Source organism: Camelus bactrianus, chromosome 2 (genome assembly GCF_048773025.1).
Source record: "Camelus bactrianus isolate YW-2024 breed Bactrian camel chromosome 2, ASM4877302v1, whole genome shotgun sequence".
Classification (NCBI taxonomy): domain Eukaryota; kingdom Metazoa; phylum Chordata; class Mammalia; order Artiodactyla; family Camelidae; genus Camelus; species Camelus bactrianus.
In genome coordinates this window covers 132,695,583-132,712,115 of record NC_133540.1, presented here as the reverse complement: position 1 = coordinate 132,712,115, position 16,533 = coordinate 132,695,583, and the positions used below count along the sequence as shown (strand labels likewise).

The 16,533-nt window shown below is 51.7% G+C and overlaps 1 protein-coding gene across 5 annotated transcripts in view; it reads right to left on the bottom strand.

Moving 5' to 3' along the window:
* TBC1D14 (TBC1 domain family member 14) overlaps window positions 1–15,370 on the bottom strand; it is a 100,146-nt gene extending 84,776 nt beyond the window's left edge. For 3 of the 5 annotated variants that reach the window (XR_012501638.1, XM_074350703.1, XM_074350701.1), the window contains exons 1-2: window positions 15,197–15,370; window positions 5,631–6,366 (exon numbers count right to left, since the gene is read on the bottom strand). Coding sequence is in view for 4 of the 5 variants with exons in the window: in XM_074350703.1 (XP_074206804.1) it covers window positions 5,631–6,349 (719 nt within the window). In the remaining variant the exon portion in view is untranslated. Of the gene's footprint in view, window positions 1–5,630; window positions 6,367–14,941; window positions 15,077–15,196 lie in introns of those variants that run through there. The other 2 variants (XM_074350693.1, XM_074350709.1) reach the window with 2 other exon arrangements.
* Between the last annotated feature and the right edge of the window lie 1,163 nt (window positions 15,371–16,533).

Below are 16,533 nucleotides of genomic sequence, written 5' to 3'. Positions count from 1 at the left end.
GAGCTCAACACCTTGCTCAGATCTGTCCTTTCACCCTCACAACTCTGTAAGGTGGATACCCTCGGCTCATTTTGTAAACAAGAACACTAAACCCAAGACCACCTGCCAGCAAACAGGTAGGTCAAGAGAACACCGGCCAGTGCTCCTTCCAGATGTCACAGAGGTGCGTGTGCGTACACACACACACACACACCCCAGCAGCTCAGATAAACGGCAGGTCAAAGTCATCAGGAATGCTGTCAAGTAGATTTTATAGAAAAGTCAGAGTTACACTGTTACACCTCAGTTCACTGATGCTAATTCTAAAATGGTCAAAGCAGTAGAAACTAGAGTCAGGCAAAAAATAAACAGATAAACTAGACATTAATACACCAGCCACGTGCTGGGTGCTTCACATCCATGTACATTTCCTCCTCATTTAATCTCAACAGCCCTTTGAAGTGCGAACTTATTTCTTTTTTCCAGGAAAGAAACCTAAGTTGAGAGACCCAAACCCTGTATCATCTTTGTATTCCTTGCAAGCTACATAACCACCCCTTGCCTCAGTTTCCTCACCTATAAGAGAGAATTATTTACAGTACTTACCTGAATCCATCAGTTTTCAGTGCAGAATACAGAAACCACTTTAAGAATTTTAAGCAGAAAGGAATTTAACTCAAGGAATTAGATGACTTCAAAACTGCTGTAAGGGCTGAAGGAGTCGGCTCTAAACTGGGCCCCCAGGAATGGCTCCCAGAACCACACAGAACTGACGGACCAGAGGAGTTAACACATCTGAGCTGCCACTGGAACTAAGGACCCGGAGAATGAAAGCAGTAGGGTCAGGGAGCCACCGCGACAGCCCCCCCACACTGGACCGCCTCCACCACAGCTGCTTCTAAACATTCAGGGAATGAACCCAGGGACGATGCCGCAGGAAAGCCTCACATCTCCATGACATCACTAAACAGCAGGAAACAGTCAAAACGGGGGGACGGGGGGGGTTCCCCACCTCAGACCGCTCATAAAGGGGACCCAATTCCTGCCCAGAACCTGAGCTGCCAGCAACTCTGGGAAATGCCCATTTTAACCCTCCAGCTTCCACAGCACAGGAAAGTGCCCTAGAAGGATGAACAAGCCAGCCCGCAGAATCTAACACACCACACTCTCTCCTGTGGTTGCTGAAGATTACACAAGGTGACCACGTAAAAGTGCCGAGTGGCACCGGCGAGCACCAGACATCGCCTGTCCCTCCCTGTGCCAGGGGCTCCGGCTGCCGCGCGTCTCTGAGATGCAGCTGCCCTGGTGGTAAGCCAACACACCTCCCTAAAAAGAAAGCAAGGGGCAAGTGCGTTCCCTAGCACTGCTCATGCCGCCTTCCAAATGATCAAATCCCCAAAGCCTAGATCGGTCTAGGAACTAAAATTCTGGTTGAGCACTTTGACACCAAGTCAAAGTGCCCATTTACAGATTTCTTTTTCTTAAGCCAGTGGTTTCAAGTTTTTTTTATATGGCAAACCCTTTTTAAAAAATGAACTCTTATGTGAAACCCCAACAAAAACAGACAGTAAGGCCACGAGTCTGGCCTGCTCACACTGGGCATGCACTCCGCCCAGAGCTTCACGTTTAACCCGCACATCAACTATGAGAGTATAGTTAACCCCGTCACCCAGTATACACTCGGGAGCACAGAGGTTCAGGAAGTTTCCTGAGGTCACACAGGTCAAAAACAGCAGAGCTGAGGTTCAAACCTGAGTCTGGGTAGCTCTGGCTCTCAACCACCAACTCCTCGGTGTCTCTCTGTGAATTACAACTCAGTGCCAGGGCGAACCAGACACACGCTGTGCCCTCGGGGGGCTCTCAGCCAGGTCAGGAAGCAGATCGGAAAAACGCATCATTACAGGTCTTTAAACACAGCCTCCCACGAGCTGTTCCCTCTGCCCTATGCCTTCACTTGGCAAGCTCCTTCTCACCCTGCAAGGGCAGTTCAAGCACTCTTCTCAGCAAAGGATACTCAGATCAGCTCTTCTGAGAACTTACTAGAGGGCCACGCAGAAGATCTATGTGGTCAAAGCTAATTACCACCTTCCAGACCAAAGCAGGTTAGAAGCCTTAAAGCCTGGGCTTCTGAAGCCCTGTCTCCTGCGGAAAACTGGCGTGTCACTGAATTCCTCTCATATCTGCTTTCTAGATGAAGACTGTTTCATTGCACTGGGCTCAGAGAATCCCTTAGAACAGTCCCTCTCTTCTATATGAGATGAGGATTCTGCTCAAAATATGTTACATTAGTGGAACATAACCAGTATTTTATAGTAACTTTAAATGGAACGTAATCTATAAAACATCAAATCATTGAAGCTAATATAATATTGTAAATCAACTATAATTTAATTTATATATATATATATTACATTAGTAAACTTCCTTCAAAGAAACAACTAAATACCAGCATTTACAATCTGCTAGCTCAGAGGTTCTCAACAACTGGGTGATTCTGCCCAAGTCTCCTACCTCACCCTACCCCACTCCTCCAGGGACATTTGACGGCGTCTGAGGATGTTTTAGGCTGTCACAACTGGGGACTGCTGCTGGCATCTAGTGGGTAGAGGCCAGGGATGCTGCTAAACAGCCTTCATTTCAGTGCACAGGACGGCTTCACCACAAAGGTTCATTCTTCCCCAAATGTCAACAGAGCCAAAGTGGAGAAACCCTGATCTTTTCCAATAATGGATCAGTTGAAGTAAAGCACAATATGGGGTTAAGAACTAGAGAAAGCTTTAGAAAACATAGTTTTTAGAAGTGATAATATTTGTGTTAGAATCATTAACAGCTACTACCTTCCATGCCAGAAAGTGTACTAGATGGTCAATACTTTACCTATTTGATCTTGAACCTTACACAGTACTTTTATGCACCATTTAAGGCTCAGAGAGGTGAAGTAACTTGCCCAAGGCCACACAGCTACTAAATAGGGCAGCTCACTCTGAACCCTGCCAGCCTGACTCCTGAACCAGCACTCCTGACTTCTGTATCTCTGATATGCACGCATGCACAAGCGCGCGCACACACACACGAATGACGACACTCATGAGCCCCCACCCCCGGAGTGCTCATCTGTCTCCCCCACTGGCAGTGAGCTCCTTAAGGGCAGGGACTATCTCTAACCTCAGAGGAGAGTGTGCAACAGAGGTGCTTATTGTGCTTATTGCAGTCCGTGTAAAGAAAAGAACAAAGGCACAAACAGGAGCTGGGCTTGGGCTTCAGGGGCGGGGTGCAGGGGGAGGAGTGTGGGCTCCTCTGTTCCTGACTCACCCAGGCCACCCTTATCAAGCAGTCAGGGTCAGCAACAGGCCTGCTCCCTCAGGCTGCAAGGTCCCTGACCACTTCCTCTGAGCCCCATTCTTCTAGACCAGCTTCCAAAACACTGCCCTCACTGCTTTCTACAACCTAGAAGTGCACTCCGGACAAGGAGAACAGACTGCATGAGCATCGAGGGAGATGTGGGGCCCAGGGGATAAAGTGGAGAGGATGATGCAGAAGGCCAGGCTGGGAACTGCAAAGGACCAGCTCAAGCCCCAGCCCTGCCCTCAACAAAAACTCACGCCGTCCTCTGAGCACCTGCTGTGTGCCAAGCCCCGTCTGTAACTCACCTGCAGATACACTCACCTGCAAAATGTTGGTGGGTTCCAAACATTTCTGGCCCAGAACCCTTTTCCTCTCAAAGGAATTACAGATGGAAACTCTTCAAGACTCTAGGACAAAAAACTCACTACACTTGGCTCACAATATTACAAATCTTGATTCATTTGTCATTAATATTTTACCTGCTTCACAAAGGTACTTAAATAGTGGCTCACAACAATAATGTCACAGCCATCAAAACAAAGGAAAGGAGACAAGAATCAAAAAATAAAAGAAGAGATATTTGATTTCTGTGGCACAAAGCTGAGAAAGAAAGACTTTCAAGAAACAATCCGCAGTCATTAACGTTATTTCCTTTCAAAGGAAAAGAGGCTCCAACACAGACAGTAAGACAAAGGCAGCAGACAAAGCAGGATGAAGTCATGGCCGTCACAACAAGCAACTGACACTTCAGAGCTACTCTGCCTGGGTCTGGACCAAGTTTCACACCAGGGAGCGCACTTCATCCCCATGAGCACCATATGAGTGGGTCTCATCATGAACCCATTTTGCAGAGGAAGAAACTGAGACATAAGGCAAATAATGAGGACAATGCAGGTAAGACGACATAAATAGTACATCAACAACATAATAGGCATCATGTGCTGAGCACTTACTCATGCTATTTTAGATATGAGAAAAGTAGCTCAGAGAGGTGAAGTAACTTGCTCAAGGTCACACAGCTAGTAGTGAGTGCAGGTCTCCTGAATTCCAAAGCTAAGCTCTTTCCTCTATGTGTTTCCCAGGCATCCGCATTTCAAGCAGGGTTTCCCAAATTTGTCAAGAACCAGGTGATTCTGAAAACCTGTCTCCAAGGCCCTTCCTCTGAGATTCTGATTCTGGAGTTCTGGGATGAGTTCTAAGAGACATACTTCACAGGCACTCAGATGGTATTCATAAACAGGGAAAGTGGAAAACACTGATCTGAGCAAAGGGAACAGTTCAGCCCCACAAACCTGAGCTGCAACAGCACTATTTCAGGGCTGTGGACTCAGTGTGGACAGTGAGTCTCGCCCACAGTCCCTGGGTTCCTCCCACTGAAGGCGATCACGGAGTTACGGGCTTCTGGGGCCAGGAATTCTCCTCGGGAGGAGCACAGTACCTGTTCACGGGCACATCATAGAGACAGGTGCCCCACAAAACCACAGCCCACATCGGAGATCTTTTCTCTCAGGACTGGTCTTAGACGCATCCAAGATGATCTGCATCTCCAGCCGATGACATACCTGAGACCGCCTTAAGTTAACACGCGTGCCCACAGCCACAGAAGTCTCTGGCTGACTCAAGTCAGCATGTCACACCATCTCAAAGGGACACCCAGTGCCGCAATGTCCAACACGTGCTCTGCTACAGGCACATGCACGGGGCAGCTGGGTCGAGCACAGAAACGCTCCTGGCAGGAACATGTGTGGCTGCAGTGCAGTGGCAGCACGCACCCCAGCAGCAGAACCAGGGGCAGAACGTGAACACAAGAGTACAGCCATGCAGGGGTGCAAGGGACACAACCAGGAAGGGCCCTGATGGACAAGCCCTGGGTTATGCCAATAGGGGCTGGAGTTAAGACGTGGGGGCTATGACTCTGATCAGTCACCCTCACCAGTCCCTCTTCATGGCCCAAGAAGCTCAGGTTATCAATGTAAAGGGCCCTCACAAACGTTGCTGATTTGGTTACACTGTCCACTTGTAGGTCACCCTCAGCCACAGCAGGTCAAAGGCCAGGAAGTGACAAGACTGTGGAGTGAGTCAAGGACACGGAGGTGACAGCTAGCAGCGAGGAATCAAGCCGCAGAATCACTGACAGACCAGTCCTATACACAACTCCAGAGGATTCTGGGCTACTGGGAAAAGGCATGATTACCTGTATGACAGTGTCTGCTCAACAGGGAGGAAACACACATTTCAGACAAGAACAATGCAGCTGATCTGAAGTTAATAACCTGGCTCTTCTAGAGAGACAAAGATGGCGTTACCTTGAAAAGAAGTTACTAAATGGTCCCAATATTTTCAATTTCTTTCCCTCCTCAGTTTCATCACAGTCCTGCTGCTGCAGGTCACGGGTTTCCTTGATGGAGCTCAGGGTGACATCGGTAAACTGTGGGTCATCGTCATTCTCCAGGGTCACAATGGCACTGGAGCTGCTCGTGACCACGAGGTCCAAGATGTCCTCGTTGCTGATGGACAGCGTGGTTGACAGCTCTGTGCCGAGACTAGACACGCTGCAGACGGAGACATTGTCACTGCGGTTCAGGGTTTCGGAGGTGGGGCTGTAGAGCTTCACCGAGTCGTAGCCCGTCCTGGGAAATGTGGAGGACTTCCGCACGCTCTGCTCCCGCTCGGCGCTGGTGGGGGCTGCTGGCGCGTAGGACGGCAGTGGGCATGCGCTCTGGCAGGCTCGCTCGGGGACGATCTCCGACTCGGACTGTTTCCTCTTCACGTGGACCACGCTGCAGGGCACGGGTTCTGGGTTGCCAACCTCTAGGGTGGGGATGCCCGAGTCCACCGACTTAAGGCTGTGCCGATCTTCTAAAGCACCAAGTTTCAGCTTGGGCCCATACTCAGGCAGCGAGAGGGATCTGGGTGCCTTGAGATTCAAGTGTTGCAGGTTCTGAATGTGGTTTCCTGGTCGACCATCCAGAATGCCCATCAAGGCTACGCCATTTGTAGAGGTGGAAAGGTTTCCATCAGTCATCTTGGTCCAAGGAGAAACTAGAAAAAACACAAAAATGGAAATTAAGACAATGGATATAAAAAGCCAAAGATGCAACTCCTCTGACACACAGTCCAAATGTTTCGATGCCCCTTTTAAAGGAATGATCCTAAAAAAAAGTCCTACATACCAGAGTTTTAAGTCAAGACCGGAAGCTAGAGTTATAATATATATATTATGATATAAAATAACAGTAAGATAACTCAAACAAAGGCTACATTTAAGATGGGTATATATAATCACCCTTATCATCATAACCTCCACCCCACCAGTGCCATCTGTGATCCCCAGGACAGCACTGGGAGCATGAGGACTCTTCCAGGGAGGGAGAGAGGGGGTTTGTTTTGTGTGTGTGTGTGTGTTTTTTAATGAGAAACAGGATACCCGTAAAAGTATGTGAATTCAAAACCTAAACGTAAGTCAAGGTTCTGCTTGTTCTGAGACAGCATAAAAGTCAAAAGGTCTTCATCAAGACAGATGACTGTGTACACCTTGTGCAGTGAGATTACCCCAAACACATCCAAGTTAGCCATGGCTCTCCACGATGCTTTAGTCACCTTACTCAGGTCTGCAGGGCAGGGCACATCATCCCTTTTACCATGGAAGAAAGTGAGGTTCAGAGAGGTTAGGAAACAGATCCAAGATCATACTGCTACTTAGCAGCAGAGCTGGATCTAAATGACTGACCCCAAAACAAGCCATACCCAGCAGATGAATGGCTAAGTCTGGGGTTATAAAAACCCAGATCAGAAGGCTGGCTCAGTACAGACAAAAAACAACAAAGGAAAAAATAAAGACCATGAACCTGCAGTAAACACCTAAGCAAGCTGAGTCAGAGCTGCCAGCGACACATATGCCCTGCCTACAGTTCTCTGGCCCAAGACTGGGGTGGCGATGAGGGGATGGGAGGTGCACCAGCTTGGGCAGCCAGGTCCCCAGTGGACTAAGAACCCTGACATAAGTTATGTTACCTTCTACTGTCCTTAAAAATGTCAAAAACTACAGAAATCCGGGGGTGCATTTAAATTTGATCCATGGATTAGAAAAACGTAAAGAATGGAACTTTGGACTCAGACATCTCTGGGTCCCAACCCCAGCTCCACTAGACTGCCCTGGGAGAATTAAATAAGGTACCATGGGAAAAGCATGCAGGAGCCCCCCCGCCAGCATTACCCCCACCCCAGCAGGCACCCTGCTGGGAGCTGTTATCATTAAACAGCAAGGAGGTGAAGGTTTGAAGCCTGGCAATAACCCTGATAACCACTGCCTTTGGGGTGTTAGTTTAGCTTTTGCAGTGAGCTTCTCGCTCCCCTTCCGGAAGCCTGACCTGCCTCTCAATGTCAACACAGCAAAAGCAAATTCATTAAAAGCAGAAACGGGGGGAGCAATCATCTCCCTCCCTCCCAGAAACTAAAGGAACAAGGCAGACAGTGCAGCACTGGAGCAAAAATAGAAATAAGAAGGAATGAATTCAAATGCAGAATTCAGAAATAGACTGAACTATATATAAAAACCTGAGATGTGACCCACTGAGTAAGGAAGGATTATTTAATCATGGTGTCTTGCTAATTGGTTATCAATTTTTCTTAGAAGGCAGAACCACACTGCACTACACCAAAACAAAAATACCAACAAAATTAGAGCTTAATACAAAAATGAGACTATAGAAGTGCTGCACAAAGTAGAACGCTTCTCTGAGCTACAGAGCAAAACCCAGCTCATAATCCAAGAGGATCCGGCATCATCTCACCACACGAGAACGTGTTTTAGATGCTCTGCAGTTCACACTGCCCTGAATTTCCTAGGCTGGAGCCCTCACCCTGAGTCCCCAGCCAGGACCTCCTCCCAGGCAAGGCCACAGCAAACTACCTCTGGAACCCTGCTCCAGGAACCACTCTGTGAAACAACAGACTTCACAACAGGAGGCACATGAAGACAAATCAGTACACAAATTTAAAAGTTCTACATTTTTTAATTAAAAAGAAAATACAGTAAGAAACATCTTTGGCACATAGTTAAAAGCTCATCTTTGGCAACGTCAAAGGTAATTAGAATTATCAAAACACCATCAACACTCCAACAGGTCAAACTGGCAAAAAGCCATAAACACAAGAAGAAATCCTCCCGGCGAGCAGAGCTAGGAGCCGGAGAGGCCCAGCTGAGACGCTGCTCTGCCCCTCACCAGCCAGGGAGGTGCCTCTGAGCCTCAACTTCCCGCCTCCCCGGCGGTAAAACGAGACAATACCATGTAACTCACAGGCTTGTCTGATGATAAATTAAATGAGAAGGTTTGGTGACACACTGGCACACTGGCACCTGACATACAGTAGGTGCCCAATAAATGTGAATTTCCTCTACTTTAGCCACATAAAGAGCTGGAATACCTGAAAAAGAATTTAAACTGAAATTTTGACACTAGAATAGACAGGAACACGTAACAAGTGAGTTCAGTGAACCCAAGGAGCCCTTCTCCTCTGAGCTGCCAAGATGGAAGCAGAGGGAAGAGAGAAACAAGTTTACACAGAGTGCAAAGCCGCCTGGCGGTGGCCTGGTCCTTCCCCTTTCCTCTGCCTTGGGGGCCATGGAGGGCAGCCCGAGGGACTCTGCTAGGGGAAACTGAGGGGCCTCTGAGGCCTCTGATGGTTCCAAGTCCAGTTTAAGTTCCTTATGCCTCAGGAACAGAATGTCAGCCTTTGGACAAATAAACCTAAAAGGAAAAAACTACTTCCACATGCAACATACTCTAAAACCAAACTCTGCAGGGGCCAAGGCCATCTGTCCTCAAACCCTTCCACCTGCTGCCACCATTGCCATAAAACCAGAAGCTGCACTCCAGAGCACCTGCCTTCCGATGGGCCCTGCAGTAGGGGGGCTGCACACACAAAGGGCATGCTTCCGAGAGAGGCTGCAGGGTGGACTTTGGAGGCCAGCCGAGAGGCCAGCTGCAGATGGCCTGCCTCCAAGTCACACGTTTTCTAAAGACACGGTAAGTCTAAATTCCCCAGGCTGGCACAGGGCCTTCCTGCTCAGCCTACGAGCCTCACCAGCTGCTTAATGTCACCCTCACCCCTCTCAACACCCAGACGTACTGTGGCACTGCCTCAGGTACTCTTCCCTGCCCGGCCATCAGCGCCCCTGGGGGTCCACCCGCATGCGCCACAGAGACACAGCACCCTTACAAGGCCACCTCCACTGAGAAGCCTTCCCTGATTCTTTCAGGAAGCTGCAGGTCCTCCTTCCTCCTAGGCTCTTCGTGGCCACACCTCACCTACAACAACTGCATGTACAGCAGTTCCCATGTCTCTCTCCCCTGGCTTCTAAGCTTCAGGAGGTCACATGCTAATGGTTTCTGGATACTACTGCCTGATGTGGTTAAGGACTCAAAAGTCTCCTTGCTGACTTAATTATTACTAATAACTACATTCTAAGTGGACAGGTTTCAGGACAGTCCACCCAAGAAACACCTGTCGAGAGCTGGGTTGTGTTTCAAGAACAAGGCAAGGCAGCGGAGGTCACAGAAGAGCTACCGACAGCAGACCCAGCAAGTAAGCGATGACCGTCCTGTGCGCTGTGTCAGCTGCGAGTCCAGACAACAGGGAACATAGTCAGAACCCGACAGCTCAGGAAAGCAAAATGAATTTCCCTCTGCAGTTGTTTCCCAGTCTCATACAACTCCCGGGCAGTGGCCACGGCGGCACACCCTCAGCTCTCGGCGGTGCCCAGGCAGGGCCCACACCAGATACAAGTCTGAGGATGAGCAGCCATCCCAGCCTCGACGAGAGACACAGGATGTCCAGCACGGATACGAGGAGAACTGCTCACTCCAGGCAACAAGACCATCGGACCTGTTTTTACTGACCTGTCATGAAACTGAGTCCTGATGGAAGCAAAGAGGGAAAGTGTCCCAAGAGATTGGAACACTCCATAGGGGCCCCTTCTTTAGCTTAATATGAGTCAGAAAGTGGACAGCAGCTCTGCCAGTGACTCTGAATGAGGCTTTGGAAAACAAGCCCATGTTGAAGCAACAGTTGAATTCTCTCCTCCTTAAAAAGTAATGGAACTAGGTCTTGACTAAGGCTTCATAAGTAAAAGGAACAGTTTATGAAACCAAAACTGAATGACTTGGTTATGTCCCTGGGGGAAAATATCCACTCCCTGGTGGCTTCAGGGAGACATAACGCTGCCCATCCATGCAGACATCCTCTGGCACTCATCCTCCGTGGCTCCTTCCTGTCCACGGGACGTGTGCTACACTCAGACTCCCTTGTCTCTGCTCCTCTCTGGATACTGCGGAGGAGAGTGGCCTCCTTGCACCCCCATTAGCACGGGAGACAGACAGTGCTGCACCCTCAGATCCTCCAAGGAGGGTGCACTCATCTTATCTGCCAAGCCTCCCATCAACCAAGCTCTGCCAGATTTCCGCACCTTGTCGCTCAAGTCACACAGTCGGCTCCCTTCTTTCAGCCATGGCATGAGGGCACGTGTGTCACAGAGAGCAGGAATTAGGTCTGCAACACCTGACAACACCAGAGCATCACCACAGAACTACAACTTCATGAGGGCCAGGCACTGCTCTAAGCTCTTAACGTGCCATTCTGTTCTGCAGCCCTTTCTGCCAGGTATTATCCCCCCCACACAGAGGAGGAAACTGAGGCACACAGCTGACCCAGGTCTGCACTTTAATGTGGCAGCAGCTGAGGCCTGAGCCCAAGTCTGTGACCCCAAGGCCCTTGGTAAGCTCTGCTACTTACACAGTCCCAATGCAGACATCAAACACCTCCTCAAATCCTCACCCCTCCCGTGGAGGAACAGACTGCACTCCATCACTTCACGGACGGCAAATACACAGTGCTGAGCCAGATGCAGGGAGCTGCCCAGGGTTCTGCAGGGAGGGCCCGACCTGAGTCTTCTCTCTGCGACACCTACATCACTCTCCAGACGGCCTCTCACAGGCCTTTCATGTTTCCTGGAGAGGAGTCTAGTGGGACTGCCAGGCTCCCCACAGGAGTGGTGGCTCCCCCAGGCCTTCATCTCGACCATGGACCTGACACCAAGGAGAGCCCACTGGCCTATGTGACATCTCCCATGTGACTCGGCCTGTTCTGTAGAGGCTCCACAAGCACCAAGCACTGTGAGTCTCCTCTTTTAAATTCAAGTCCTGGCTTAGGCAGAAAGGACCCTGGGGAGAAAGGCACAGGACGTTCTGGGTCTCAGGTGCCTCGGCAGGAACAATAAGCACGAGCTGCCGCCCCTGCCCACCAAGTGTGCGTTACAACATGTCGGGCACTGTGCTCGGTGTTCACGCCCACCACCTATGTAACCTCCACAGCAGCCCAAGAGCTGGGGACACCGTCATCAGCACCTCACGGACAAGAAGACCAGGCACAAATGGAATGTATAATGAAGTGGTCCTGCTGGGCTGACCTGGATCTGACTCTAAGGTGCTTACTCTTTCCACTGCTGCACAAGAGGCCTAAAATAATGGATTAATTCACATTATGTAAAATGGAAAAATCAACTATAAAAGTAGTTTGGTTTTTAAATGAGTTATTCTTTAGGATAAAAATAATACTGAAATTTTTTCTGGAAGCTCAGTATATTTCTCTGGAGGGTGAACAGCAACTTTGAGGCACCTAGAACGCAACACAATGTTGTTTAATAAGCTTCAGTCCATCAGCAAACCAGGCCGAAATTGGGGTTAAACTGTGGAGGGTCCCCAAAGGCTCCTTCCCAATGCTAAGAAACAGATATTTCACTTACATTGTCCAAAGGTGGTTATGTTTAAAATGCACAGGTGGGACACTTTACATTAAGAATTCTCAGTGCACAGGGAGGTTCCCCCACTCCCCCAAATGTGTCAGCTACATGGAGTGATTTACCAAAACTAATCACCGTAAGTACCTGCAACGTGATTGAGAGGCAACTGACAAGTTAGGAAGATATTCAGACCACTTAACAGAGCAAACATAATTTATAATCTTAATTATTAATAAGATAAACAACCTACTGAACATTTACCATACACCGAACACACCAGGTGCGATCACAGGCGCTAATCACCACAAGCCTGCCAAGTACACTGAGGAAACTGTGAGATTCAGAGAAGCTGAGTAACTCACCCAAGGTCACACAGCAAGAGAAATGGTATTCAGACCAGGTCTGACATCAAAGCCCATACATGGCTTGCTGGAGTACTTAAGAACATGACCCTCAACTTTGTGATAATCAATGAGCTGAACACACCAATATTTAGACTTCTCTGTATGTATGTTAGACTTCAATAGAAAATTTTTAAAAATAAAGAGACAGAAGGGGAAAAAATAACGCAGGTTATGGAGGAAGACTGCCTGGGGTCAAATCCTGGCTCCTGCACTTCCCAGTTCTGCGACCGTGGACTCGCTTCCTAACTTCTCTGTGCCTCAATTTCCATCTAGTAAAATGGGGACAATTACAGACCATGTCTCATCAGGCAGTTGACAAGACGAGGGGAAGAAATCCACATAAAGTCTTTAGAATCCTGCTTCAGAAGATGCTGGCTGGTGTCACTCTTCCCTGGGCACCCGACAGGGCCAGCCAGCTCAGGCCCACTATTTTAGCAGCTCATTTGCATGAGCAAGCCCAGACATGCAGGTGTACGTGCGCACAGCCGCACTGTACGGCTTCTTCCTGTCACCAGTGTCTCTCCTCACACTTGCTATGTGGCACTGGTGAGTGCTGGGCCTCAGCTGCCCCATCTGTAGAATGAGGTGACTGGCCCGGCTGATCTACCCGAGGTCCTGCCAACCTCACAGTCTAGAATTCTAAACAGCCCAGGCCCTAGAAACTTAAACACATGTTAACAGACAACACATACTCATTTTCCTAAAATCCTCTTTTACACGTTATACATATGTATAAATGTCTATTCTGATGATGAATCTTCACCAAGCTCTCAAAGCTCCACAAGCACCCACGACGTGCTGGGTAGGCATCCTCTGTGCTCAGGCTGGGGACGTGACGGTCAGCAGCTCTGACCAACAGGGGAGAGATTCTGGAACAACTTGCTCTGATAAGCTGTGTCCTCCCACTAGAGAAGCCTTCAACAGAGCACAGGCAAGGGGAAAGCGGAGGCATGAAGGACAGGAATTCACTTGCTGGACAAAGGGGAGGGACAGTGGGATGGAGAGATGGAGAAGTGGAAGGGTGGAGGGCGGGGGGGGGCAAATTGTAAAAACTCAAGTTTCACTGACATGGAGCAAGAAAGTGCTGAGAAGTGACCCGCCAGAACCTGCTGGGACCATGAAGGACACTAGGATGAGCAGAGCCTGGCCCAGTGACACTCATCCTCGCCTCTCTCCAACTGGGTGACCCTAGACCACTTACTTTACCTCCCTTAATGTCTCCCAAAGTGCATTCAATCAATAACCCTGAACCCCAAGCACATGCTAGATTCTCATTAGGGCTGGGACTCAGGTGGAGCCCACAACTTCAAGGGGTCAAACATCACAACCAAGACAGTAGTAAGACAGCCTTTGCTGTGGGGAGAGGAGGAGGGGGAACAACCAAGGTGGGAGGGGTCTAAGAAAAAGTTGGGAAGAAGTCATACCCAAACTGAGACATGGGTTGGTACTGGTCAGATAAACTGAGCAAGAGGAAGTGACTGTTGTAAGGTCTGGCCTGGTCCATGCAAAGCACCTAGCAGTGGCCAGCACTCACACTGAGCAGTGCCCAGCAGCAACCCACCCTCCATAAAGGCAGCCAAGATAACAGTGAAGTGCCAACATTCTGCAGACACGGGACCCAAGACACCACCCTCCTCAGCTAGCCTCAGTAAACAAACAGCCTCCTGCACATAGAACTTTCCAAAGCAAAGCTTCCACTTCCACGGTGGAGCAAACGGTGCCTGTGCAATTTAAAACAGAAATGGTTTCCCACGGCCACGCAAGGATCCGACCACTAAAATGCTCACTACCCGAGCCTGGGGTCTGGAGTCTGCCGGCCAGTCCTGCAGCTTCCCGAGGAGCCTTCCTCCTGGCCTCACCCCACAGCGTGGAGCTACCCTCCCATTCCTTCCTCCCCGCAGCTCCCTGCCCCCACCCCAGCCTCCTGCCTCTCAGCCCTCCCAGTGCGAAGGCTCCTCAGGCCTGGGTCTCTGGGTCTCAGGGTCTCAGGCTCTCCGAGGCGGAGGGGGGGCTGTAGCCCAGGAACTGGGGTCTCTGAAGCAAAAAGGAGTACATGGCCTGGAGACTAGGGGGTCCGAGGTGGGGAGTGTCTATAGCCAAAGGACGATATGAGAAGCAAGGGGGTCTGGAACCCGACGTGCAGGGGGATCTCAGAGAGGTCTGGGGCTCCGAGGTGGAGGGGGTCCCAGGGACTGGGAAGCTTCGAGGTGGAGGGGGCTCCCGTGGGTCAGGGAATCCGAGGTGGCAAGGGTCCCGGGGGTCCGGGGCCCGAGGTGGAGGGGGTCCCGGGGTCGGGTGCGCGGCTCCGAGCGCCAAGCCGGCTCCTCTCCCGGCGGGGGAGCCCGGCGCGTCTGAGGGGGAAAACTTTTCTTCAAGTTCCGGAAAAGGAGGGTGTCAAGGGCGCGCGTCTCACCCAGGAACGGACGAGCCGAGAGCAGCCCGGGCCCCGCGATGTTCCCCGGGCCCCACGCGCTTCCCCGGCGCGAGAGGAAGCAGCACTCGCGCGGCGAGGGGGCGCCCAGGCTGGACCTGAAACCGGGAGACCCGCCCTGACCCGCCTCAGGCCGCCTCCCGGCTCCGGCCGACGCTGCAGCAGGTGGCAGCGGCCCCGCGCGCCGAGGCCCCCTCTCTCCCTCTCGGTCCAGCCCTCGCCGGGGGCCCTCCGTACCGGAGTTAGCGCGGCTCCGACGCCATCCCCGGGGCCCGCGGGCCCGCAGCCCAGGCCCCACGGGACCCGCAACTTGCGCGGCGAGGACACCGGGCGCTGCAGGCGGCGGGCCGGGCGGGCAGGTGCTAGCTAGCCGCCCGCGGCTAACAGCGGCGCGCGCCCTCGCCCCGCCCCGCGCGCCCTCGCCCCGCCCCGCGCGCCCTCGCCCCGCCCCGCGCGCCCTCGCCCCGCCCCGCGCGCCCTCGCCCCGCCCCGCGCGCCCTCGCCCCGCCCCGCGCGCCCTCGCCCCGCCCCGCCCCCTGCCTGCGCGGCCGATCTTCCGCCCGGGCTGCCGCCCCCCGCCGCGCCGCCGCCGCTCCTGGAGCTTGACGCTCGTCCTGCTGCCCCTCCTCTGGCCCGCTTGCCCGCCCGCCGTGGGCCTCGGGGCGGCTTTGCCAGTCCTTTTCTCTCCCGAAGGCCAAGCGGGGCCGCGAGGGGAAGCCTGAGGAGATCTTCATGCCCGCAGAGCCCCCGTGGACACCCGCCAGGGGCTTCCTTACCTGGTCGGCTCCACCCGCGGCCATCTTGGAAGTGGGAAGCGGCCGGGAGGGGGAAGGGGCACGAGCGGGCAGGGACCAGGCGTGGGGAGCCGAGCGGCGGAGCGCATCGATGGGCGCCCCTGCCCCAGGGCAGGCATGATGGGGAGGAGGGTCCCGGCCCGGACCTGGACGCAGGAGAGAGGTCTGGTGGGCTGGGTCAGAGCTCTCACCCGAGACGTGCAGCCTCCTGGACGTCGCTTTGATGTCTGCCCGGCCTTAGTGTCTTCATCTGTGAAACGGGCTTTTCAGGGAGTTCTCTTTTATTAAGCTGTTACACAATGCCTAGTGCTTAAGTTCCCCAAACTTGTCTGCACTTTAGTATCGCCTGAGGATCTTGAAAATTTCAAAGTCCAGGCCATGCCCTAGGCCAACTACATCACAGTCTCTGGAGGTGAGATACGAGTTTTGAAAGCTGTGTGATGTGCAGACAAGTTTGGGAACCACTGGCCTAGCGTTCATGTACACTACTTACCAACAACATTGCAGAAACTCCAGAGACAGGGTCTGTGATCCAAACCCCTGTGCAGGGTGGGAGATGAAGTCCCTTATCCAAGGTCGCAGGTCCAGTCAGTAGCTGAAAGGGATCGGAAGCCAGTTGCCCCTACCCAGACCGCCTTCTAAGATCAGGCAAGGCCCTGAATAAGAAAGCTCTTGTTCCCTAGTAACTGACCCCTTCCTCATCCCGCGTCGAGGATGTAGGCTTCCTGAGCCAAATTGGGCTTATCTTTACTGGTATGTTCCCTGAGCCTGGCAAATACT